The 24549-nt window shown below is 40.7% G+C and overlaps 1 protein-coding gene across 4 annotated transcripts in view; it reads left to right on the forward strand.

Moving 5' to 3' along the window:
• Positions 1-3259: 3259 nt before the first annotated feature.
• The window catches only part of ptbp3 (polypyrimidine tract binding protein 3), a 120376-nt gene continuing 99086 nt past the window's right edge, over positions 3260-24549 (forward strand). For 2 of the 4 annotated variants that reach the window (XM_072588093.1, XM_072588094.1), the window contains exons 1-2: positions 3260-3557; positions 4490-4523. In XM_072588093.1, the coding sequence (XP_072444194.1) occupies positions 3550-3557; positions 4490-4523 (42 nt within the window). In that variant the 5' untranslated portion in view covers positions 3260-3549. Of the gene's footprint in view, positions 3558-3905; positions 4064-4489; positions 4524-24549 lie in introns of those variants that run through there. The other 2 variants (XM_072588097.1, XM_072588095.1) reach the window with 2 other exon arrangements.

A 24549-nucleotide genomic window follows, 5' to 3' on the forward strand; every position in this document is an offset into this window, starting at 1 on the left:
AAGCAAACAACGATTTTTTAAACTGTCTTGGCCGCAAACTCGAGTATTTCTCATAAATTTCTCTCTCCTCCCTTAAGGTACTGTATAAATTGAGTTCTGGCAGTTGCACAGAACAATATTTAATCCTTTCTTTTGAAAAATTTGCCTTCAGAAAAGAATAAAACAACTGCATTAATATAGTGTTTTTCACAACCACCTAACTTACTGTAGGAGGCACGATGGCTCTGTGGTTGGCACCGCTACCTGACAGTGCCAGGATCCCAGATTCGATTCCAGCCTTGGGTAACTCTCTGTGGGGAGCTTGCATGTTCTCCCCGTGTCTGTGTGGGTTTCCTACATGTGCTCCAGTTTCTTCCCACAATCCAAAGATGTTCCATTTAGGTGAATTAGCTATGCTAAATTGAGTCTAGATTAGAGTGGTGCTGGAGAAGCAAAGCAGGTCAGGCAGCATCCGAGAAGCAGGAAAATTGACGTATCGGGCAAAAGCTCTTCATCAGGAAGGGCTCCATTCCTGATGAAGGTCTTTTGCCCAAAACGTCGATTTTCCTGCTCCTCGGATGCTGCCTGATCTGCTGCGCTTTTCCAGCACCACTCTAATCTAGACCCTGGTTTCCAGCATCTGCAGTCCTAGTTTTTACCTATGCTAAATTGACCATAGTGTTCAGGGATGTGTAGGTTAGATACATTAGTCTGGTCTGGGTGGCTTACTCTCGAAGGGTTAGTTTGGACTTGTTGGGCCAGATGGCCTGTTTCCACACTGTAGGGATTCCATGATTCTTATCTCAAAGTAACTTACAGCTAAAGAAGAACTTCTGAAATATAGTCACCGTTGGAATGTCAGAAGGGCAGCAGCCAACTTATATTCAGCAAAGTCCCTCAAACATGAATGTGATAATGATCATGTGGGTTTCCTCTGGGTGCTCCTGTTTCCTCCCACAGTCCAAGAATGTGCAGATTAGGTGAATTGGCCATGATAAATTGCCCATAGTGTTAGGTGAAGGGGTAAATGTAGGGGAATGGGTCTGAGTGGGTTGCTCTTCGGAGGGTCGGTGTGGTCTTGTTGGGCTGAAGGGCCTGTTTCCCCACTGTAAGTATCCTAATCTAATAAGTAATTTGTTTTTTATGATGTTGATTTAAGGATGAATACTGGCTAGGAGATCAGGAAGAACTCCCCTGCTTTTCTTGAAAAATTGTGTCATGGGATCTTTTACAATCAACATGAGCAGGCAGGTGATACCTTTTTCTTAACATCTCATCCAAAAGTTGGCATCTCCAGCAGTGTAGAGCACCCCAGTCCTGCAATGATTTTGTGTTCAAACCCTGGAGAGGGAATTAAGGCCGAAGCCTGAACATGACATGTACCACATGAGCCATGACTGAACTCAACTGGAATGAAATCTTTTCCTTGCATTAAGTGTTTTCAATATCCAAAATATTCCTTCCCCAGAGAAATAAAAAGGATCTCTGATGAAGAGTCATCTAGACTTGAAACATTAATTTGCTTTCTCTCCATGGATGCTGCCTGACCTGCTTTGATCCCCAGCATTTTTTGGTTTCAGTTCAAGTAAAAAGAACAATCTTTGCTTCAATCTATGCAACAAATTACGGTTAATTCTGATGTTGTATCCAAAGAACACAAGGTGGGTGGAACACAGCTAAGTTGAAAAGTTACTTTATCAAAAACGGCTAAACAAGTTAGCCCTTTATTCTTAAGAATTTGAAAGAATGAAGGATTATTAAAACAAGATTGTGAGGGGGCTTGACAAGGAGAGATGTTGAAAAGATGCTTTCGTTAGGTGAAGAATCTTGAACTAGGGGACACAATTACAGAATAAGGCGACACTCATTTAAAAGTGAGATACAAATGAATTTCTTCTCCCAAAAGGTAGTGAATGTTTGGAATTCTCTGCACTGATTTGTGGTGACTAGATCATAACGGGATTTTTAAAAATATTGAGGAGTTGACAGCTATGCTGAGATGGCACATTAGAAGAGTTGAGTCCAGGAGTAGACGAGACATGATCTTGCTGAATGGCAAGGGAGGCATGGGAGGTCAAATGGCCTGTTCCTATTTCTTATGTTCAAAGCAGCAGGTATATCAAAAGCAAAATATCTGAAGCCTGAAATGTGAAACTAAAAACAAAAAAAATGCTGGAAGTACTCCACAGGTAATATAGTATCTGTGAAAAGAGAAAAGCAGAACATCATGTTAAAACATTCTTATATATAAAATTAAGATATCACAACCTCATTTGGAGTTATGGCTGCACAGTCCCAGAATTTCCATAAAAAATGAACAATCAATGGTGCTGATTACAGGTCAAATGATCACCAAGATACAGTATCAGAAAAACCTGTTGCTCCTTGTTGGCGATGTTCACTCTTTGTAATTATAGAGTTTTGGGTTAATTGCTTCCTAATTGTGCAATCTACTCTCATGTAAAAGTGGGTGCAAATGATTTGCTAAACAACTGCAAATTTATGACTTGAATACCTGCTGAGGGGAAAAAAAATCCAGTCTCACTTAGATTTGACTCAAATGCACATTAGAATGCATGGAATTTGAAAGGAGTGACCCGCAGATTAAAAGTTTTGTAAATCACTCTACCCAAACTTTGTGGGTGATGGGAAAGCTTTTGTTTTGCTGAAGTACTGGGAACTCAATTTATAACTTTATATATTTAGTGACTGGCTTTCCCCCCTCGCCTATCCACTTTACACAACATATTGTAAAATTGAGTCACTTTGCAATAAACCTTTAAAATCAGAAGTATTAAGAAAAACGAATCAATAGAAGTGGTTACAGACCTGAGCAATAATTTTAAAATCCTGTCAAAAACAAAATTAAGGAAACAAATCTGGGGAAAAAAATCCCCCACAATAAATCATGATGGTTATCCCACGTTGAGTCAGAGGAAGAAAAAGTGATGGTACTTCTTGACCTATATTATAAAAATACACATCATTTATTTCTGTTATGACCTTATTGCTCTTATAGAAATTCACATTCAGAAATACTAGCGAGGGCATAACGAGGAAAAGAATTCCCGGTAAGAGTTGTGAAATGTTTTCAATTATAGGGGATGGGATAGTGGGATATTTGGTGCTGTTTTTGTGGATTGTGAAAGGAGGGAGTGTAGTTTGTTGCTGAGGCCCAGCCGCCATTTTGTGAACAAGTTACAGAAAGGGAGGAGACCGTGCGAAAAGGAGGAGCTTCTCTCTCCCTCCCTCCTTCCTCGATCCTTCCCCTGAACGACCCCTCCCTCTCTTTCTTTCTTCCCCCCCCCATACTCCGTCATCTTGTGCTGACAATCCTCGATCCTTTTCGGTATTATTCACGGCGGGAAGTTGCTGCCGCTGGAACGCGTTGCCTCCTCCTCCTCCTTCCTCTGACGGGACCGTCAACGGCTTTTCTCTCTTTTTGAAAAAGAAGAAGCTCGCGGTAGCTCCAACCGTCGCCGCCGCCGCCGCTATCAACATCCATCGTTCAGCTCTCTCGGTCTGTCCCTTCGTGCGTGTTAGTGTCTGTCTTCAGGGGGTGTGTGTGCGATGGACGGGTAAGTTGATGGTGGCCTTTTTCTCTCTTTGTTTTTTCCCCCACCCCCCTCCCTTCAGGGCTGGCGCCCAGGCTCGACGCCACCTTTCCTTTTGGATTACTGTGCTTTATGAATTTTTTTTTTGTCGGTCTTGTTGTTGCTGTACTTGCCTGGCATTTGATGGTTTCTTATCGATCAGCGATTTAGGGCAGTTTCGTTGAGTTTGAAATTTAGATAATTGTTTTTTTCCTCTCCAGTTTATGGAGTATTTGTCGAAAGATTTTTTTTGTGCGTATGCTTTTTGTCCCTTTCTCAGGTTTTTTTGTTTCTGCACATATTAGTAAAGGCTAAACTACGTGTGGACGGATGGAGAATATTTCATTGACTGTTTTATGTTTGGAAAACATTTTTTTTGCGATCCCAAAAGAGGGAAGAGAATATGTTAAAACTTCTAGAAAACAAGTGTGCGGTTTATGACTAGAAGCGAGAGGATGTAGATTGCGAGTGATCATTTATTTTCTGGTCGAGTATGTCTGTCTTGTCTGGATTTTTTTCCCCCCTGTCTCGTTTTGTACAAGGGACCGTGTTTCATTCAGATTGTAGTTTGTATGTTCATACAATGCTGCCGAGTTGGCAGGAAAAACTTGTCTTCACCCTCCCAAAAAAAACAAAGCGTAGAGACTTTTGCTGTTCTCTCAACTCGAATAGCTTCATCTGTACTCTCCTTTTACCTTTTTTTTTAATTTAAGGAAATACTGCAATCATAAACCCTAAGCAGATCTTTCTAAAAAATCTGTTCCTTTTTTAAAAATAAAATTTACTTCCAATTTTAGTTTTGTAAATCATTTCCCCCTATCTCTTACTTTAAGTTTCATTGTATCACTGTGTATAAGTAACTGGAGCTTTAACTTTTTTTTTCTCATGTTCTCTTTTCCCCTTTTCCTTCCCTACAGCATTGTCACAGATCTTATAGCAGTCGGTTTAAAGGTAGGAGGCTTTTCTCTCTTTCTAACTTTACTTTTTTTCCTTTTTTATGATTTCATCCACCCCTTGTGTGTGAGCTTGAAGTTGTTCAACCTCGAGTCTTTCTGACTGTGTTTCATTGTGTTGTGCTGAGTGGAATTTTTTTTCTCTCCCTCTCGTTCACCGTCACCATTTTCTGGCAGGGCTGTTGTTTCGAAACAGCTTCTCTCAAACAATTAGTCATAGGGCTGGCAGAAATGGAGTAGTTTCTCTTGACTAAGTGCTTGTAAGAGTCCAAAAGATTTTTGAAATAATTACTGATTAGTGTTCATGGTCACCTTTTATTTTGCTGAAGCTGCTAGCTAATGCAATAGAAAAATAAAAAAAACTACAACAGGAAGTATGGGGATCTAGTTTGAAAAACTTATGGGTTTTTATATATCCTGTCGGATCGGTAGTTTTGTGGCCTTATTGATTTCTTTAATGTGCTTTGGATTTGCAATATGGCTGTATGGTGGATTTTCCTGTTTTTTAAAAAAGAATTGCTAATAATTTTTGTGAAACAGGGTTAGTAGTTTTAACACGTCAGTCTTGGAAAAAGTGTTTGTGAAAATCAAGGGTGTGTTTTATTCAAGTGGGTGGTCCAGATTGTGAGGTAGTTATCTCTTGGGACATTGCATTACCAGAAGTCTTTGAAGTTTTCTTTGATTGTTCCCTTTTGCTTGTCATAGTTATTGATTTGTGTACACCATTCTCTGCTTGATATCGTTCCTTCTAAGGAATCTACTAGAACACGTTGGTGTTTTGCAAAACAGTTAAGCATTCAGAAGCTCAGATGGCTCAATAAATCCTAAATACACACTTTGAAATAAATAAACTTAATTTGAATTTGGTACGTTCCAGTCTGTGGTGTTCATGTAATCTAATAGTTTCTTTTGTTTAAAAACAAACTTCAGACTAGGAAGCCATTTTTGCTCACCTTGAATTTGAATTGAAGATTGTGCTGAAGTGTTAGACTGAAACTCAAGATTTGATCATGGGTGAAAATGTATAAAAGTGATCCTACAGCAAAGTTAAAAATCACACACCACCAGATTATAGTCCAACAGGTTTAATTGGAAGCACACTAGCTTTTGGAGCATTGCTCCTTCATCAGGTGATAGTGGAGGAGTTGTGATTTTTTTAAACTTTGTACACCCCAGTCCACCACCAGCATCTCCAAATCATCATATAGCAAGGTTTGGATATCTTGAACTCCACAGAATAAAACTTCAAGTGAATTTGACCATGGTACTCGTGAAATCATTCCCACTTGATATCATTTTTTTGAAAAAAGTGTGAAATTCGACAATATTTCATTGATGTGGTTTCACCAAACCATATATTCCTTGAACCTTTCGTTCTTTCTTTCCACTTTGCTGGATCATTTGTGATGCAACCATTCTTATTTTTTAAAAACGTCCTCCTGTTTACCTGTACATAAACATGAAGCACTATTGTTCTCTTTTTGAAGACAGACAATAAACAAATGCCGTATAGTGTAGTCAAGGAGAAAAGTTTTTGGTGTCCCATCTTATGCAGCCACAAGGGGGTATATAAGAACCCAACCAAGTTGTGGGTGACTTTTGGATGCAAAAGGGAGGCTAAAATGGGACTATTTTTCCACTGTTTTGAGGGCATGTTGATTTTTTTTTGACATCCTATGCCGTTTATATCTGTGCTAAGATTTTATTTTTCAGCAGCATATTTCACAGTGATTGTTGACTGTTTTGTTCAATTCCATTTTGTCTGATGACTTGCATTGAATTGAGTGGTTGGTTGCCAAGTGATTTTGAAATCCAGGTTTCAATAAAGTGAGTCTTTATGCTCTTGAATTTATACTACTGCCTGGGAATGGAACTGTTTTCAATTTAGGTAGCATCAGTGCCAAGTGTTATGTGATCAGACTAAATAGATATAGTAAATATGGCTTTTAAAGTCAGATTAAGAGCTTCTCTACATGCTTCAGAGCTAAATTGAGATTTCCATATTGAAAATATTTTCTCGTAATTTCCATTTATGTTGAATGTTGTAAAGTTTATTTGTGAAGCACCTGGGGATTTTTCAATTTTTTTTTCGATTTAAGATGTTAGTACACATCTATGAGCAGGTAGGACTTGAACTCAGGCCTCCTGGCTATATAAATGCAAAGTAATGCAGGTTTGCTACTGCTATTTGTGTTGAATAATCACAAACATTATGCGACTAAAAACAGAAATAACCTCTAAACAGCGATCTGTTTAAATTATAAACAGAAGCATGCTTCAGGAGAAAACGAGCACTACAGATGCTGGACATCAGAGTTGAGATTATAGTGCTGGAAAAGCACAGCAGGTCAGGCAGCATCTGAGGAGCAGGAGAATTGACATTTTTGGGAATAAGCCCTTCATCAGGAATGAGCTTGTGGGTCAATGTCAAGAGGTAAATGGGAGGTGGTGGGGTTTGGGGGAAGGTAACTGAGAAAGTGATAGGTGGATGAAGGTGAGGGAGAAGGTGATAAGTCAGAGGGGGGTGTGGGGTGGAGGAGTGATGGACAGGTCTGGAGGGCACTGCCGAGTTGGAGGCTTCAGACTGGGATAATAGAGGAGGAGGAGAAATGAGGAAGCTGTTGAAATCCACATTGATCCTGTGTGGTTGCAGGGTCCAAAGGTGGAATATGAGGCATTCCTCCTCCACGCATTGGGTGGTAAAGGTTTGGTTGTGGAGGAGGCCCAGGACCTGCATGTCCTTGACAGAGTGGGAGGGGGAATTGAAGAGTTCAATCACAGGACTGTGGGGTTGGTGGGTGCAGACGTCCCAGAGATGTTCTCTGAAACGATCTGCAAGAAGGTGTTCTGTCTCCCCGATGTAGAGGAGACCACACCAGGTGCAACGGGAATGCAGTAGACAACATTGGTAGAGGTACAGGTAAATTTCTGACGAATGTGGAAGGGTCCCTTGGGGTCTTGGATGGTGGTGAGGGTAGTGATGTGGGCACAGGTTTTGCACTTCCTGTGGTAGGCAGGGAGAGGTACCAGGAGTGAGGGAGTCGTGGTGGGAATGGTCTTTTCGGAACGTTGATAGGGGTGGGGAGGGAAATGTATCTCTGATAGTGGGGTCCGTTTGCAGGTGGTGGAAGTGGTGAAGGATGATGAGTAGTATATGGAGGTTTGTGGGGTGGAAGCTGAGGACCAGGGGTTTTGGTCCTTTATTGTGTTGGTAGGGATGGGGTTCATGGGTGGTGGTGGAGGAGAGCGCTGGAGGACATCGTCAAACACGTGGGAAGGGAAGTTGCGATTGTGGAAGAAGGAGGCCACCTGGGACTTTTTGAGGTGGAATTGGTCATCCTGAGAACAGTTGCGGTGGAGGCAAAGGAGTTGGAAAGAATGGATGACGTTTTTACAGGAGGTAGGCTGGGAGGAGGTGCAGTCTAGGTAGTTGTGGGAATCAGTGAGCTTGCAGTATATGAGTGTTAGTCGGTTGTCAGACACAATGAAGGAGAGGTCCAGAAAGGGGAGGGAGGTTTTCGAGATTGTCCAGGTGAATTTGAGATCTGGATGGCAGGTGTTGGTCAAGTTGATAAACTGTTTAGCCTCCTCGTGAGAGCATGAGGCAGCGCTGATACAGAGCAGATGGTCTGTGAACCCCAGCACTGCTCGATTCTACCTCCTTCCTAAGATGCACAAATCCGACTGCCACAGTTGACCTATTGCCTCAGCTTGCATCTGTCCTACCAAACTCCCCTCTTCTTGACACAGTCCTGTCCCCCTTAGCCCCACCTACCTTTGTGACACCACCCATACCCTTCACCGCCTCCAAGATTTCCATCTCCCTGACCCCCAATGCCTCATCTTCATCAGGAACATCCAGTCCCTGGACATAGCAAACCGCTACGACGAAGGTCTCCAAGTCCTCCATTTCTTCCTTTCACCCTGTCCCAACCAGTATCTTTCACCGACACCATTATCTACTGGCTGAACTGGTCCTCTCCATCAACAGTTCTCCCACTTCCTCCAAACCAAAGGGGTGGCCTTGGGCACCCACATGTGACCCAGCTATGCCTGCCTGTTTGTTGGATTTGTGGAAAAGTCCATCTTGCGCAGTTACACTGACACCACCCCCCACCCCATTCCTCCGCTACATTGATAACTGTATCAGCACTGCCTTGTGCTCCCATGAGGAGGTTGAACAGTTCATCAACTTTACCAACACCTTCCACCCCGACCTCATTCACTTGAACCATCTCTGAAATCTCCCTCCCCTTTCCTGACCTCTCTGTCACTGACTAACCACAGTTATAAACTACAAGCCCACCTGCTCCCATCCTACCTCCTGTAAAAACGCCATCCTTCACCTCAGCCACATCTGTTCCCAGGTTGACCAATTCCACCTCAAAGTCCCATGTGGCCTCCTCCTTCCACAATCGCAATGTCCTTTCCCACATGTTTGACGATGTCTTCCAGCACCCTCCTCCACTTCACTCACCACCACTACCCCACTCCTCCCAACGCAACAAGGACCGACCCCCCCCCGACCACCACTGGTCCTCACCTTCTACCCCACCGACCTCCACGTACAACGCATCTTCATCTTCCTCTGCCACTTCCACCACCTCCAAACGGACCCCACTATCAGAGATAGATTTCCCTCCGCACCCCTATCAAAGCTCTGCAAAGACCATTTCCACCACGACTCCCTCATCAGGTCCACAGCCCACACCCCACTCCTGGTACCTTTCCCTGCCATCACACAAAGTGCAAAACCTGAGCCCACACCACTCTCTTCACCTCCGTCCAAGACCCCAAGGGACCCTTCTACATTAGTCAGAAACTTATTTGTACCTCCACCAATGTTGTCTACTGCATCCTGTTGCACCTGGTATGGCCTCCTCTACATCATGGAAATGGATTGCCTTCCTGCAGATGTTTCAGAGAACATCTCTGGGACGCCCACACCCACCAACTCCACCATCTGTGGCTGAACAATTCCAACTTCCCCTCCGATCCACCAAGGACATGCATATCCTGTGCCTTCTCCACCACCAAACCTTTCCTCCTCCAGGTGTCCGGTGGTAATGCCTCATATTTCACCTTGTGACCCTGCAACCACACAGGATAAATGTGGATTTCAACAGCTTCCTCATTTTTCCTATCTCCCATATTATCCCAGTCCCAAGCCTCTAACTCAGCACCACTCTCTGGACCTGTCCATCACTCTCCCCTCCTCTGGCCTAAAAGCATGCTTCAGTGTTAGTCATTTGACTAAACTTTTCTCACCAATATACTTAATTGAGGGGAAAAAAAATTGCTTCCTATTTGTTTTGCAAAATAACTTCAGCAAAGGACACTGAGTAAGTTCAACGCTTTCTGTCAAAGAAGCTGAACTTGTTTGGGCAAGGATAGATTTAGACACCCAACATCATTTCTACACAAAGTTACTCATTGTGAATAAACCTTGATGTAGACAAGAGTCCCATTTGGAAGAGCTGTTGGAAAATTCCATTGAGAAGATTGTGTCCATTATAACAGAAAATGACAGATTTTCTGTCTTGGTACCTCTCTCATGTTGTGGTTTGACTCTTTGTACAGCAGGTTGGGCTGAATGTGGAATGTAATGCATTTAAACTGTAGCATATTATAACTCTAATGTTGTTTGTCACAGCTAAACTAAGGCTAAGGATTGAAAATGGTGAACACAGTTGAAATGAGAAACTGCCACTTTGCTTTGTCATCGAGATTCAATGAAAATTACAAAACTTCACTACAACCGTATTTTGTTTTCGTATTCCTGTTCATATATTCAAAAAATGTAAATTTTTTTTGTAACTGGTTTGTTAAAAACTTATTAATAGTTGATTTATTGTCGCATGTGTCGTGTTACTAAATAGTGAAAAGTTTATACAATGTCGCCATCTTCCAGTGCTATCTTTAAAACACAGAAAAATAAACCAAAACGTCTAAAGCCTGAGAAATGAAGAAATAAAGTAAGTGTCCAACTTTACAGTCCTCCTTGTAAGTGCTCAATCATGGACCTGGTGATCAGGCTTAAGTCGTCTTTGCTGCATCACTGCTGCAGGAATGAAAGTCACTACTCTTTGGTGCCATCTCGCCTCCACTGATTCCTTCACCACTGAGTCCTTGCTGGGCCTCACCAGTGCAGATGTCACTGATGCTGTTGGGTATTGCTTCAAGCTACACTCAGCTCTACTTCTGCCACGTGTCGGCTTTGGGCCCGCTTTGCTGATGCAGCTTGATCTCGTACTGGGGCCAAACGTGCCCTGCCACCGCTTCCATGAATCTGCAGAGGAAGCAGATGCTGGCAGGATCCCAAACTCCCCTCTGCATCAGCAGCCACGGTCAGTGCTCAGACTGCCTCAACAAAGCAGAGGCCGCTGGGAACCCAAACTCTCATGCACCACAAGTGCAGGCTGCCAACCCTCGCCACGACCAAGTCTTGAAGAGGTAAGTAGAACAGGAGAAAAAAACTATCAGAAAAATGGATGAGCCCCAGGAAGTTATTCAAATTTTGCTACAATATATCTAAACATCTCTTTGCTGAAACATCTTTTCTTGAAAATTTAGGTCATAGCTTTTCTATTCCTGTTTTCATCTCCCTATCAAGGTTGCAATAAATAACGGGTTCAGGATCCTGTTTAGTAGCATACAGTTAAACACTTGCAATTATCTTTCGCGTTTAAATTCTTTCCACTAATATTAATGTTATTCCCTACAAGGCATTATGATCCTACTGATTCACGTGACAGTTGCTTGTTTGTTAGATGAAAATTCTTGTTTTCAAGTCACTGTCTATTCATCTTTTATTTACATATCCTTTTTATATCATGGCTCATGTGAACATTTCTTGATTAGAGAAAGGATGGAGTAAAGTTATCCATTTTGTTGAATTGGTATAAGTGTGAGTATCAGAATTTGATGTTTGGCTAAGAGCTACAAGTTTTTGTTGACTGTTCTGGAGAGGAAGTGACTGACTATTGTGAAGTCAAGTTAGAATATTGCAGCTGAAATACTAACTGCATTTTGTTAAGAACTTTTTGTGAGCTTGCAAGCTGATGTGCATCTGTTTTGAGATGTTGACGTATTTTGGCAATTATCCAATGTTTGGTTGAATGTCAAATTTTGAACCATTATCCCATGCTTGGCTTATTTTACATTGTGAAATCATAGAAGTTTTTTTTAACTTAAGTTTATTTTTACCATGTAATTGTCCATTATATTTTTTTTCTTCTAGTTGTCCATTATATAATGTCTATATATTTGCCAAGTCTTGTGGGTGTTAGCTTTCAAATATGGGGGAATGGCATCTGATCCAACTCGTACTAATATTGATGAAACCTGTTCTTTATTTAATTAAACCTTCCTTACAAGATAGTTTTTGTGAGCAGTTTCTCAAACTTTTTTTGAAACTGAAGACTTGAACCTGTATGACCAAAAAAAGTCATCTGTAATAATTTGCTGATCAGCCTGTTCAGATATGTTATGATGCACCTCTGCAGCACAGGGGAATTGAACCCAGGCCTTCTGGCCCAGAGGTAGGGATTCTACTGTTGCCCAACAAATGGTTGTCTGAGGGGGAAATCGGCCATTTAGGTACTTAAAGCCTGTTCAGTTGTTCACTTCAATCATGGCTGTCTGTACTTTGCTCCATATTCCTCGAAGCCTTTACCTTCGAAACGGCTGTGTATTGCTTAATTGTGATTTGGAGATGCCGGTATTGTTTAATTGAACTTTTCAATTGGTCATGCCCATAAAATCTTTGGCTGTATCCACAAAGACTGCTGCAAAGAACCAGGCTATTCATCTCAACTAGTTTATGTTGTGTTTGGAAAGATTTTCTCATCCCAAGTATAAAGTGGTCCCGCATTGCTTTAACCCTTTCCTCCTTTCATTAGGTGTCGTGAGGTTCTTGTGGTTTCAGTGCACCTCCTGACTTAAGTGCAAATGGAATTGCGTGTAATTTTTTTTTTCAGAGGCATTGGCTGTTGTGCATTTTCTTGAAGTAGTTGGTTTAGGATATAAATTTCTTTTTAACAAAAACCCATAAGTCACGGAATAAAATTTGTGGCTTTTTTTTTGTAAAAGTCAACACACTCACTTAACAACTATGAACTCTGGCGGGGGAACGAATAAGATTTAAGTCATAAATACATATAGTTTTGTTAGAAACTTTCCAATGTACTGTGCCCATTCTCCCCATGTCTGTATGAGATTCGTCATTGGCCATACCAAATTGTTCATAGTATCCATGATGTGCAAGCCAGATGGATTAGCCATGGGGAATACTGGCTTACAGAGATGAGTTGGGTCCGAGTCTGATGTTGTTCAGGGGGTGGGTGTGAACTCAATGGGCTGAATGGCCTACTTCCACACTAAGGAAGAAGCATTCTGTGAAGTCTCATGTACTGATCTACACATCCAAAACCGACTTGTTCATGCACAGAAATATTAATGTTTCATTTCTATCATTATCTCAGTGCTCATCTTTTGAATGTAAATTTTAAAATACTTAATTGCACTTACTAAAACTGCACTTAGCAATTTCTTCAGTGCCATTTCACTCACTAATGAGTGACTGCAGTGCCCTTCCTAGAAGTCAGCAATTTAGTTACATCAATTGAGAATCCATGCTTCCATCAGTGGCTTCCTTTCAAAACAGTACGTATTATTTAATAAGTACTTCACTTTCAAGTACAGTGAATCTGTACTAATTGGCCACCTTGCAAAGTTTGACTGACTTGAAGTCTGATCTTGTGAATCAACTATACAGTGGTATTTAGGAAGTGAAATGCCAACAGAAGGGTTACAGGTGACATTTATAATTGTACAACAAACCTTGAGTGAACTCCTGTTATAAATTGTTGCTCTGCCTCTTTTGTTCATGACCAGAAACTAGATTCCATAATCAGAATTCATTTTTTTTATAGAGAATTAACAAACCACTTACAGGAATGGCTTTTATGATTGGTATATTCTAAATTTTGGGCCTTTGGAGTAACAGCTGTACAAGTTTACTTGGTAATTATCCAGGAACCAGTGCTCATAGCTCAAACATTGCTATTTTGTGGTGTTTAATGCTATGTTAATTACATATACCTTGTTCTCAGAATTGATTTAATTGCTGTTGTCATTCCTGATGAGTGTCATCAATTGCACATAGTTAGAGTTGTAATGCATGGCAGCAGACTCGTCTTTGCCAATATCCTAAATAATCTAGTCCCACTTGCCAGCATTTGGCTCATATCGCTTCAACCCTTTCTATTCATGTACCCACCCAGATGCCTTTTAAATGTTGTAATTGAATCAGGCTCCTCCACTTCTGGCAGCTCATTCCATATGCATCACCCTCTGTGGAAAAAGTTGTCCCTCAGATCCCTTTGAGATCTTTCTCCTCTCACTTTAAACCCAGGCCCCAGAGTTTTGGACTCCCCATCACAGGGAAAAGACCTTGTCTCTTCCCCTCATGATTTTATAAACCTCCAATAGGGGTACCCCTCCACCTCCAACCCTCCAGGGAAACTAGCCCTTGCCTATTTAGCCTCTCCCTATTGCTGAAATCCTTCTTTAAATGATGTTGCCAGGATTGTAAATCGTTGCTGAAACCTTTCATGGTTCACGACATCCTCCTTATAGAAGGAAGACTACCTGCAGCATTCCAACAGTGGCCTAACCAATGTCCTGTACAGCTGCAGCATGACTTACCAACTCAGTGCTCTGACCAACAAAGGAAAGCCTCTCAAAAGCTGCCTTCACTATCCTATCTACCTGTGACTCTACTTTAAAGGAGCTATGAACCTGCATGCCAAGGTGTCTCTTTTTTTTCAGCAATGCTCCCTAGGACCATAAGATTAAGGATATAAGTCCCGCCCTGATTTGCCTTTCTACCTTACATTTATCTAAATTAAACTCCATCTGCCATTCCTCAGCCCATTGGCCCATCATGTCAAGATCCCGTTGCACTGTGAGGTAAGCTGTCCACTACACCTCCAATTCTGGTGTCATGTGCAAACTTGCTACCATACCCCCTATATTTGCATTCAAATAATTTAGCAGTGGGCACACTTCTGGTCATAGACATCCAATCTGAAAAGCAACCCTCCACCTCCCAAGAACATCCTGACTGTGATGTGAATGATCATTTGAACCAGTATTTATACTTAATGTTTGTAGAAAGCATGGTTTTAATTTTAAAAAAAGGCACTGAAATGAGAGCTCTTTTTAAAGAAAATCTATTTGCAAGGTTTTGCTGGTAATGTTACACTTATTTCAAACATCCTGTTAATAAAAAGCTTGAACAAGCAGTAATTTGCAAATGATTTGAAGCTGAGTGGATGTACTGAGGTAGCTTTTGCTTGTAACAAGAAGTTGATTTGTCTGTTATTTAGTGACTGAGATCTTTTTGCCTGACAACAGTGATTTGGTTATTAGGTGATTGACCAGCTTGGTGAGGGGTGTTCATTTGCCTTGCTCTGGAGTAGTGGCCATGTTCTCTGTTGTCAAAACTCTATATAAACCTGAAGAAAATGAGTTTGTCATCCTTGCCACAGTCGTTAAATGCTCTGATTTAACTGGTAAGTCAGAGACTTTTTAATCAGAAATAGTAAAAATAATCTCTCATGAGCCAGTGGAAGCAGTTGGAGCAAGGTAACTGAAGTACTACATTGGTCAGCAGAGTCATAAAGATAATTTCAAAACAGTACCTGGTAACAAAGACTACCAGAATATCTTTCCCCTCTGTCCATAACCTATTTTATTCTGAGTATACGAGGGAGAGGATTTGTAAAGGGTGTAGAGTTTTAATTAGAGTTAGATGGCAATAGTTTATAATTGTTTATCTGTGACTAAAATCTGATTACCGAACAAGAATTAATCTTTCATACAAGTATAGAAATCTGACTCCTGTTTGTGACCTATGTTTGAAAGTTGAGTCAAGTTGGAAACTAGGTATTTTTAAAAATCTTCAGTTTTTGTAATAACTCCAGAAGCTTTGTTTCCAGTGCTACCCTGGTGAGTCATAACCTATTTGCTGTTCATGCTTCCATTTTTCTTATGGAAGTGTACTATGTGTTTAAAATTTTAAAAGCTGAACGTGGTGGCCTTTATAATTTGAACTGTTCACATTATAGAATATGATGCAGATTTTATTTTAAATTAACTAATTATTTACAATGCTTCCATAAGATTACTCAAGTCCATAGGTTTATTTTGCCTAAATGTGAAGTCGTCATAGTCCTACTGGATAATGTGGCAGCTTCTCATTAGAAAACGAAAACTCTTGATTTAACCTGCAGGGCCAGCATCCCTCTGGTTGGAGAACAGGATGAGAAGGTGTGTTTCTTTTTCATAGTAATATCAGCCAGTACGAGAATTGAACTCATGCTGTTGGCAATATTCTACATTGCAAACCAGCCATCCAACCATTTGAGCTAACGGACCTGTCTAACAGTGATGCAAAGCTGTGATTAGCTTGTATTTTCTGGGCAGGTCACACTAATAATGAAAACCGTTGACCTTTGTAGATTGCAGGCCACCAGAATCGCACCCTTCATTTGAACAGTCAGGGGCTTTTGCCAGAGGTCAGAATGGTCCTAATAGCTAGAATTGCAAAAGTCTTAGCCAAATGCTTAGTTTCCCAACTCCTATTTCACAGCAATTGAAGTAGCAAGGAATTAGACATTTTGATAAGTCTGCTTATAGGTGGCTACATGTTGTACTGCAACATAAACCAGTGATTTTCAACCCTTGGTTGTGCCATCTGGGGATCTTAAAAGGAACCTTTTGGCCAAATTTCCTTCTCTCTTTTGAAGGACCCAGCAGCTCCATGTTTAGATGCGATTGTGGTTGTCAGGTGCACCCTTGCTGATCAGTCATAGCCATTTTTTTCCTAACCATTATTCATAGTAGACTTTGTTTGTAAGTATGGGAAGACTGCCAGGTAAACCTTGTAATGAAAGGTCATTGATCTGAAACATTAAGGTTATTTTGTCGACACACGTTGCCTTACCTGCTTTTGAGTGTTTTATGTTTGTTTTGTCCAATGATGATTCTCCCCATACCTGATATCCTGCTAGGTGTAGTTCTAGCAGACAGTGTTAGATATCAATCAAATGTCATTGACTTTCCCAGAATTGTCTAGTTCCAAGATGTCGCTGTCTTGTATTGTTGTATGATACGAATGCAGGGAGATCTGGCATAAGTTGCTGGGCAGTGATCAGATGTGAAAACCCTGAATGATGATTCTCCCAGCTAAATCAGCATAGACCAATATTACTTTGTGTGATCTTTTCAGAAAATGGTTTTGGAAAGTTTTGTTATTGTTCTAGGACATAAGTAGTTTTTAGTGACAAACTTTGACACTTGAATTTCTTCAATTATATTTTGAATCAAGTTAAATATATTAAATATAATAGTTTCTGGGATTCTGTAATGTATGTTGGCAGGTTGTTAACAAGAATTGCAATCTGAACTGTTTAAAAATGTGCAGGTCAAATGTGAACCTGATGTTAATGTAAAATGATTCTCATGTTTCACTTTGGAGATGAGTGATTGGAATTTTGCAGTCATTGATGCGAGACCTTCATTTAACCTTGCACTTGCTCACAGACTTTCTGCAGGGTTTCTCACTGAAGTTAATAGAAATTGTACCACCATCTAGAGAGGATTTATAAGCAGAGCTAAAACTAGCTCAAAGTGAAAGAAATGGGACTGATAAACTTTAGAGATAAAATGGTTGCCTTTAAATGTTTAAATTCCTGGGAAATAGACAAGGTCTTTTCCCTGAGGTGGGGGAGTCTAGAACTAGAGGGCATAGGTTTAGGGTGAGGGGGGGAAAGATATAAAAGAGACCTAAGGGGCAACGTTTTCACGCAGAGGGTGATACGTGTATGGAATGAGCTGCCAGACGAAGTGGTGGAGGCTGGTACAATTGCAACATTGAAGAGGCATTTGGATGGGTATATGAATAGGAAGGGTTTGGAGGGATATGGGCAGGGTGCTGGCAGGTGGGTTGGGTTGAGATATCTGCATGGATGAGTTGGACTGAAGGGTCTGTTTCCATGCTGTATATCTCTATGACTGAAATTTAAGGGCATGAGACATTGCAGTCATAAAAGTTAATTTTCAATAACCAAGAGGTTGTTTGGCATAAATTGAACTTTATCAAGCTGTTTAAAATTTTGGGAATACTTGGAATGGACTTTGCTGTTCTAGATTAGATTAGATTAGATTAATTAGATTAGATTACTTACAGTGTGGAAACAGGCCCTTCGGCCCAACAAGTCCCACCGAAGCGTAACCCACCCATACCCCTACATCTACATCTACATTTACCCCTTACCTAACACTATGGGCAATTTAGCATGGCCAATTCACCTAGCCTGCACATCTTTGGACTGTGGGAGGAAACCGGAGCACCCAGAGGAAACCCACGCAGACACGGGGAGAACGTGCAAACTCCACACAGTCACTCGCCTGAGGTGGGAATTGAACCCGGGTCTCAGGCGCTGTGAGGCAGCAGTGCTAACCACTGTGCCACCCACATATGTTCCATATGTTTCCATTAGAAATCTCCAGGCTGGGTGTGGTTTTTGGTAGAGTAAGGTAACTCAAATTCCTTAGTTCCCTGTTGAAATTTACATATGCAATTACCTGAAAGTCTCTGAAACATACTCTCAATTGAGTCATTTAATTACTTAGTAATTGGAAATCTGTGAGCAAGTGTAAATTTAATGAAGGTCTCTCATCAATGATTGCAAAATTCCAACCACCACTCTAAGATGAAACATGTGAATCAATTTTACAAGAATGGCAGATTCACATTTGACCTGCACATTATTAAGCAGTCCAGGCTGCAGTTCTAGTTAACAACCTGCCAATATAGAATCCCAGACACATTAAAATATTTTTACAAACTTGACTCAGAATATAATTTTGAAGAAATTAAAATGTCAGAGTTTGTCAGAATACTACCTATGATCTAAAACAAAAGCAAAAATTTCCAAAACCATTTTCTGAAAATATCATGTGGAGTAATATTGGTCAATGTTGATTTAGCACGGCAAATAATAATTATTTCAGGTTTTTCATGTCGGATCATTATCCTGCAAACCCTGCTGGAAACCTCTGCATGTGCACCATAGGACTATACCAGACAGCTAGCTTGAACTAGACATAATTTTTGGAAACTCGCAATAAAGTTTGGCTATGACTGTTCTGACTTGGTAAATGTTTTCATTATATGCTGCCAAAGTTGGAAATTTATTTCACAGGTGCAAGCTGTGTTGCAGTATAAGTGGTTTACAATTTGATTGAGATTTTCAAATAGGCTTAATTAGGTCAATTTTAGTCTCTGAGAAGTGTTATGTTTGCTTTGTATTTTTAAAAGTTGTCAATAGAGTAAAATTGAACAAGTGCAAAAGGGACACTTTTTTTTAATGCAGATTTCTGTCTTTAAATGATGAACTCTATGTACTGTCTGGTTACAGTTGTTGGCAGCAATTTCCTCCAATGTCAGCTATAGTCGTAGACATATACAGCATGGAAATAGATCCTTTGGTCCAACTCTTCCATACTGACCAGATATCCTAACCTGACCATCCCATTTGACAGCACTTGGCTCGTATCCCTCCGAAATGCTTCCTATTCTTATACCCAACCAATGCCCCTTAAATGTTGCAGTTGTACCAGCCTCCACCATTTCCTCTGGCAGCTCATTCCCCCCCGCATACCACCCTCTGAAAAAGTTGCCCCTTCGGTCCCTTTTTATATCTTTTCCCTCTCACCCTAAAGCTATGTCCTCTAGTTCTGGTCTCCCCCATCCTAGTGTAAAGAACTTGTTTATTTATCCTATCCATGCCTCTCATGATTTTATAAACCTCTATAAGACTCTGATGCTCCAGGGAAGACCACCCCAGTCTATTCAGCCTCTCCATATAACTCAAATCCTCCAGCCCTAAACATCTTTGTAAATCTTTTCTGAACCCTTTCAAGTTTCACAACATCTTTCCGATAGGAAGGAGACCAGAATTGCACGCAATATTCCAACACTGGCCTAACCAATGTCCTGCACATCTGCAACATGACCTCTCAACTCCTATATTCAGTGCTCTGACCAACAAAAGGAAAACATACCACATGCTGCCTTCACGATCCTATCTCCCTGCAACTCTACTTTCAAGGAACTATGAACCTGCACTCCAAGGTCTTTGTTCAGCAACACTCCCTAGGACCTGGCCATTCAGTGTACGAGTCCTGCTGTACATTGCTTTTCCAAAATGCAGCACCTCAAGTTTACCTAAAATAAACTCCATCTGCCACTCCTCAGCCCATTGGCCCATCTGATCAAGATCCTGTTGTAATCTGAGGTAATCTTCTTCACTGTCCACAACACATCTAATTTTGGTGTCATCTGCAAATTTAATATGACAAAAACCAGTGGACCTAGCACCGCTCCTTGTTGCACACCACTGGCCACAGGCCTCCAGTCTGAAAAGCAACCCTCCACCACCATCCTAGTGTCTTCTACCTTTTGAGACCGTTCTGTATCCAGATGGCTAGTTCTCCCTGTATTCCATGAGATCTAACCTTGCCTGACAGTCTACCAGAGGAACCATGTGAAACGGCTTATTGAAGTTCATACAGATCATGTCTACTGCTTTGCTCTCACTAAACCTCTTCGAGTTTTTTTTTTGGAAGAAGTAACAATCGAGTTTGTGGGAAGTGATTTCCTATGCACAAAGGTATGCTGACTGTTCCTAATTAGTCCATGCCTTCCAAAATATGTGTGAATCCTGTCCCTCCGGATTCCCCCAAAAAAGTTGCGTACCACCAATGTCAGACTCATCGGTCTAGAGTTCCCTGGCTTTTCCTTACTGTTTTAAATAGTGGCACCACATTAGCCAGTCCTCCATTTCTAGTGGCATCTCACGTGTGACTATTGATATAAATATCTCAGCAAGGGACCCAGCAATCACTTCGCTCGCTTGCCACAGAGTTCTAGGGTATATATGATCAGATCCTGGGAATTTATCTATTTTTATGTGTTTCAAGACATCCAGCACCACCACCTCTGAGATGGTGACATCTTGAAAATTGCCCACATTAATTTTGTCACATTCTATACCTTCCATGTCATTTTCCACAGTAAACATTGATGCAAAATACTCGTTTAGTATCTCCCCCATCTCCTGCGGCTCCGTACACACTCTCTTGCCTATCTGAGGGGCAAGCTTTTCCTAGTTAGCCTTTTGTCTTTAATGTAGTTGTAAAATCCATTTGGATTCTTTTTAACCCTACTTGCCAAAGCTATCTCATGTTCCCCTTTTGCCCTCCTGATTTCCCTCTTAGGTATACTCCTGCTACTGTTAACTCTTCTAAGGATTGACTCGATCTCTGCTGTCTATGCCTGACATATGCTTCCTTCTTTTTCTTAACTAAAACCCCAATTTCGCCAGTCAAATGGCATTCTCTCCACTCCCAGTCATTCCTTGTATCCTAACAGGGATATACCGTTGTAAGAACATTGGTCAAAACTTGGATGTGGTCAATTCATTCGATGTCTCATTATATACAAATTAAATACAATTTTGATCGCTGTTTCCTAAGCAATTTTTTCCCCCCATTCTGACAAGGCTGGCCTTGTGGGCCACTCTGAGACCCAATTTGTTCTTGCGCAAAAAATATTCTGAACAGGGAGTTTCTCTCTTTTCATGGACATTCCCAAAGCATAATCTCAAAAGCATCCACTGTGCCTAACAGGACTACCTTTGACCCTGGTTCAGCACGTCTTGGCTCTTGTGTGTCAAATTTGAATGACTCCACTTGGAAGTAAAAACTCAACTGGAGGGCGATCCCCTCATTAGCGACGGCTGGTACTTGACTTAATCTGAGAGGTGCTAAGCTTTGAGCAAGGGGAGAGTTTGAGAAGCAGAGTCCTTCATGGTAACCTCACCCAAGGGGATTGAACCCATGCTATTGGCATCAGTCTGCATTGAAAGGTAGCCACCTAGCCCACTGAATGAACTGACCCTGTATGGACTATGATGAGAATATTGGTCGACATCAGATGGCTGGTGGAATGACTGGATGCTGGGGAGGTGAAATTTAATCTGGGAAAAATATGAAGTTATAAAATTTGGTTGGAAGAACCAAGGATAAAATTCTTGTGATACAGGTGCCTTCAGGTGTGTGTATTCTGATTCAAACAGTTAAGTAGTGAAGTGGTTAAAAAGACACCCAGGTTCCTTTTTGTAGAAAGGTAGAGTATAAAAACAGCTAATCTTGAATATTCATAAAACATTGCTTTGACCTCAGTTTAGTTTTGCCCAATTTTGGAGACAATGCTTCGGAAAGTAATTGAACGCATGCAGAAACCAATTGCAAAGATAGCCCTAGGGAGGAGGAACATGAGTTACATGTATAGATGGTGTGATGATGCTATGGTTTGAGAGATGTTTTGTTCCTTTTTTGTTTGAGAGATTTTGAGCCATAAGTAAAGATCTGTCTCATCCAAGTCAGTAATGTAAACAATTTGAGGGGCCATGGATGTTTTTTTAATTGTTGGAACAACAGAAGCAGTATGAATGGTTGGAATTATACTCCCATGGAGCAAGGGTTTTAGTTTAACTTTCAGTAGTTGTTGGGGTTTGAAGTTGGCTGTGGAAGCTGTTGGATCTCTCTTGACCACAGCAAATTGCTGGAGTTCTCTCAGCTGTTCGAATCAGTTGTGAGACCACTTAGTTTACTGAATTTGCCTTTGCTAAGAGTATGTTTATGGGATGTTGCTGTATTGGAACATGTGCTGTTTAGTGGTGAAATAATCTAATTACTCTGTGAAGTTTATCGATAGTGTTAAAGTTGCACCAATTCTTTCTTTTATTTGCATTTTAACTGGGAATAAGAATGAAGTGTGTTTTGCTTCAAACTGAGTGGTGTGGCCAGCCGAATTACATCTGGAACACAAGACCTTACACATGCCTTTTAAAGAAGAAAATGTTAGGGTTTAGGCTGAATCCTTGATATTTGAAGGGGGTTTGGTCTGGTCCATAATATTGGTAAAGGTGGGCCTGTTTTCTTTCAGGAAGGTGATTTTTAAGAAGTGCTCAAATCATAAGTCGGAACAGAGTAGACCTGTCTTTTTGAGCTGTCAGAATCAGGGTGTTAACTCTTTTTGCACAAAAAACTGAGGCAGCATGAAAAGACTTATGCTATGACCACTATCTAAATGTACCTCCTGACCATATGGTGCAATCATATTTGATTGTGACTTTCAAGGGAGAATTGAATGATTAGAGAAGACTTAAAAACCATTTTGTGACAGCTATAAAAAGGTGTGGCACCAGCTGAATAGCTCTTATAGGGAGCGGTGACAAGCACAACTGGCCAAATGGATGCCTCTTGTGCTGAATTAATTATATAGCATTAATATTTAATCCAATAAAATGTAGTTCCTTGATATGTGGCAGGAATAGCTATGGCTTATTGGCAAACATTTTGTAAGGTTACCTGAGGAAAATATTATGTGACCCATTGGGGTTAATTGATTCTGTAAAGCATTAGTGAACAACAGCCATCTCAAAGTAACTGAGCAATTTGTTAAGGAAATGGATTTGTTCTGAAGGGCTCCACTCTGTAATCTGATTTCTGCATGCTAGTTGCTGAGTCATCAACTTACCATTGAGTCGAAAGAATTGATTTGTCTGTATTCCATCATGTGTAGTTAAGAGTTCATTCGGAAGTGCTTTCTGGGGATAAATTTAACTTGGTTTCTTATCAGATGGGGCACTGAGTATAGTTGCTTTCTTTGAGAACTATATTGAGGTGAAAATCCAAAGCCATATGATTGGAGATATATTTTAATTGCAGAAGTAAAGCCAAACATTTTTTGGTTTAAAACTGGATTTCTACTTTTCCGGAAAATAAGACACAGTAAGTTATTTCCCATAAGGGTAAAGTTCTTCCTGGTCCTTTGTGTGAATAGATTCTTCTACTACTTCAACAGATGCCTTCATCTAAATTGGGATTTAAGTTTGTGGGAATGAGTCCATTCTTGCTACGGGTAGGTTGTGGCTCTAGCTTGTATTGCATCTGTTGGAGTAGTTGGTGTATTGTACAAGATATTTGTCTTTTCAAATTTTACAAGGCAGCATTTTCTCTTTTCACTGTCGTAACGTCCATTTAAAATTAAGTTTTAAGTCATTCTGCTTTTTAATATTGCAGTTACTAGAGTCCATGTTTGTGTTTAGCTTTGGGAAGTTTGTTTTTAGTCATTTTGAACTAAGTCTCCTAAGGGCTGTATGACCCAACAGCGCTGGTTTTGAATGGCCTTTCCCGCTTCTTTACCTCGTTGGTTACTATGAACCCTACATCTATCTTTGCAGCTTGACTGACTGACTTGTATGTGAAGCTGCTCTTGATGCATCTCATTGCTTATCTCCTGAGCCCTCCCTCACCATGAACGCTCAGGAAGAGGGTGTGACTAATGAGTGAAGAACAGGAAGTTTGCAGAGAGAAGATGTCACAGGACAGCATGTGTGGTAATCGAGGATTTAATGAAGTAGATTTGTTAGGACAGGCAGTATCTGAGAAGGAGGATGAATGATCTGGAGAGCAGCATGCATGATGTAAATGAAAATTGTGAGCATATTTTTTAACTTAATATTTATATTCAACACCTGCCAAAATGCAGGAATTTGGCTATGCTTACTCTTTTAAGCTTTTTTTCTGATGGTAAAAGGCTGACAGAACCTAACGATAGTACAACTTTTACATTGAATGTGAATAGAAAATCTGATTCACTTAGTTTTTTCACTTCATGTTGCACATTTCAGGAGCATAATTAAACTTCGTACAGGTACTTAGTGTTGTCTGGTCTTCTGCCTCATTGTATACCTAAAGAATGCAATTGTAATTTAGATGTTGTTGAAATGCAGGATTTAGTGAACATAAACAGCTGCCGATGTTACACAAAGTTATTCCTTTGCCAAGTGATTTACCTGCATTGGGATGCTGTTCTGTGTGGT

This window comes from Chiloscyllium punctatum, chromosome 2, assembly GCF_047496795.1.
Source record: "Chiloscyllium punctatum isolate Juve2018m chromosome 2, sChiPun1.3, whole genome shotgun sequence".
In the NCBI taxonomy this organism is placed as follows: Eukaryota; Metazoa; Chordata; class Chondrichthyes; order Orectolobiformes; family Hemiscylliidae; genus Chiloscyllium; species Chiloscyllium punctatum.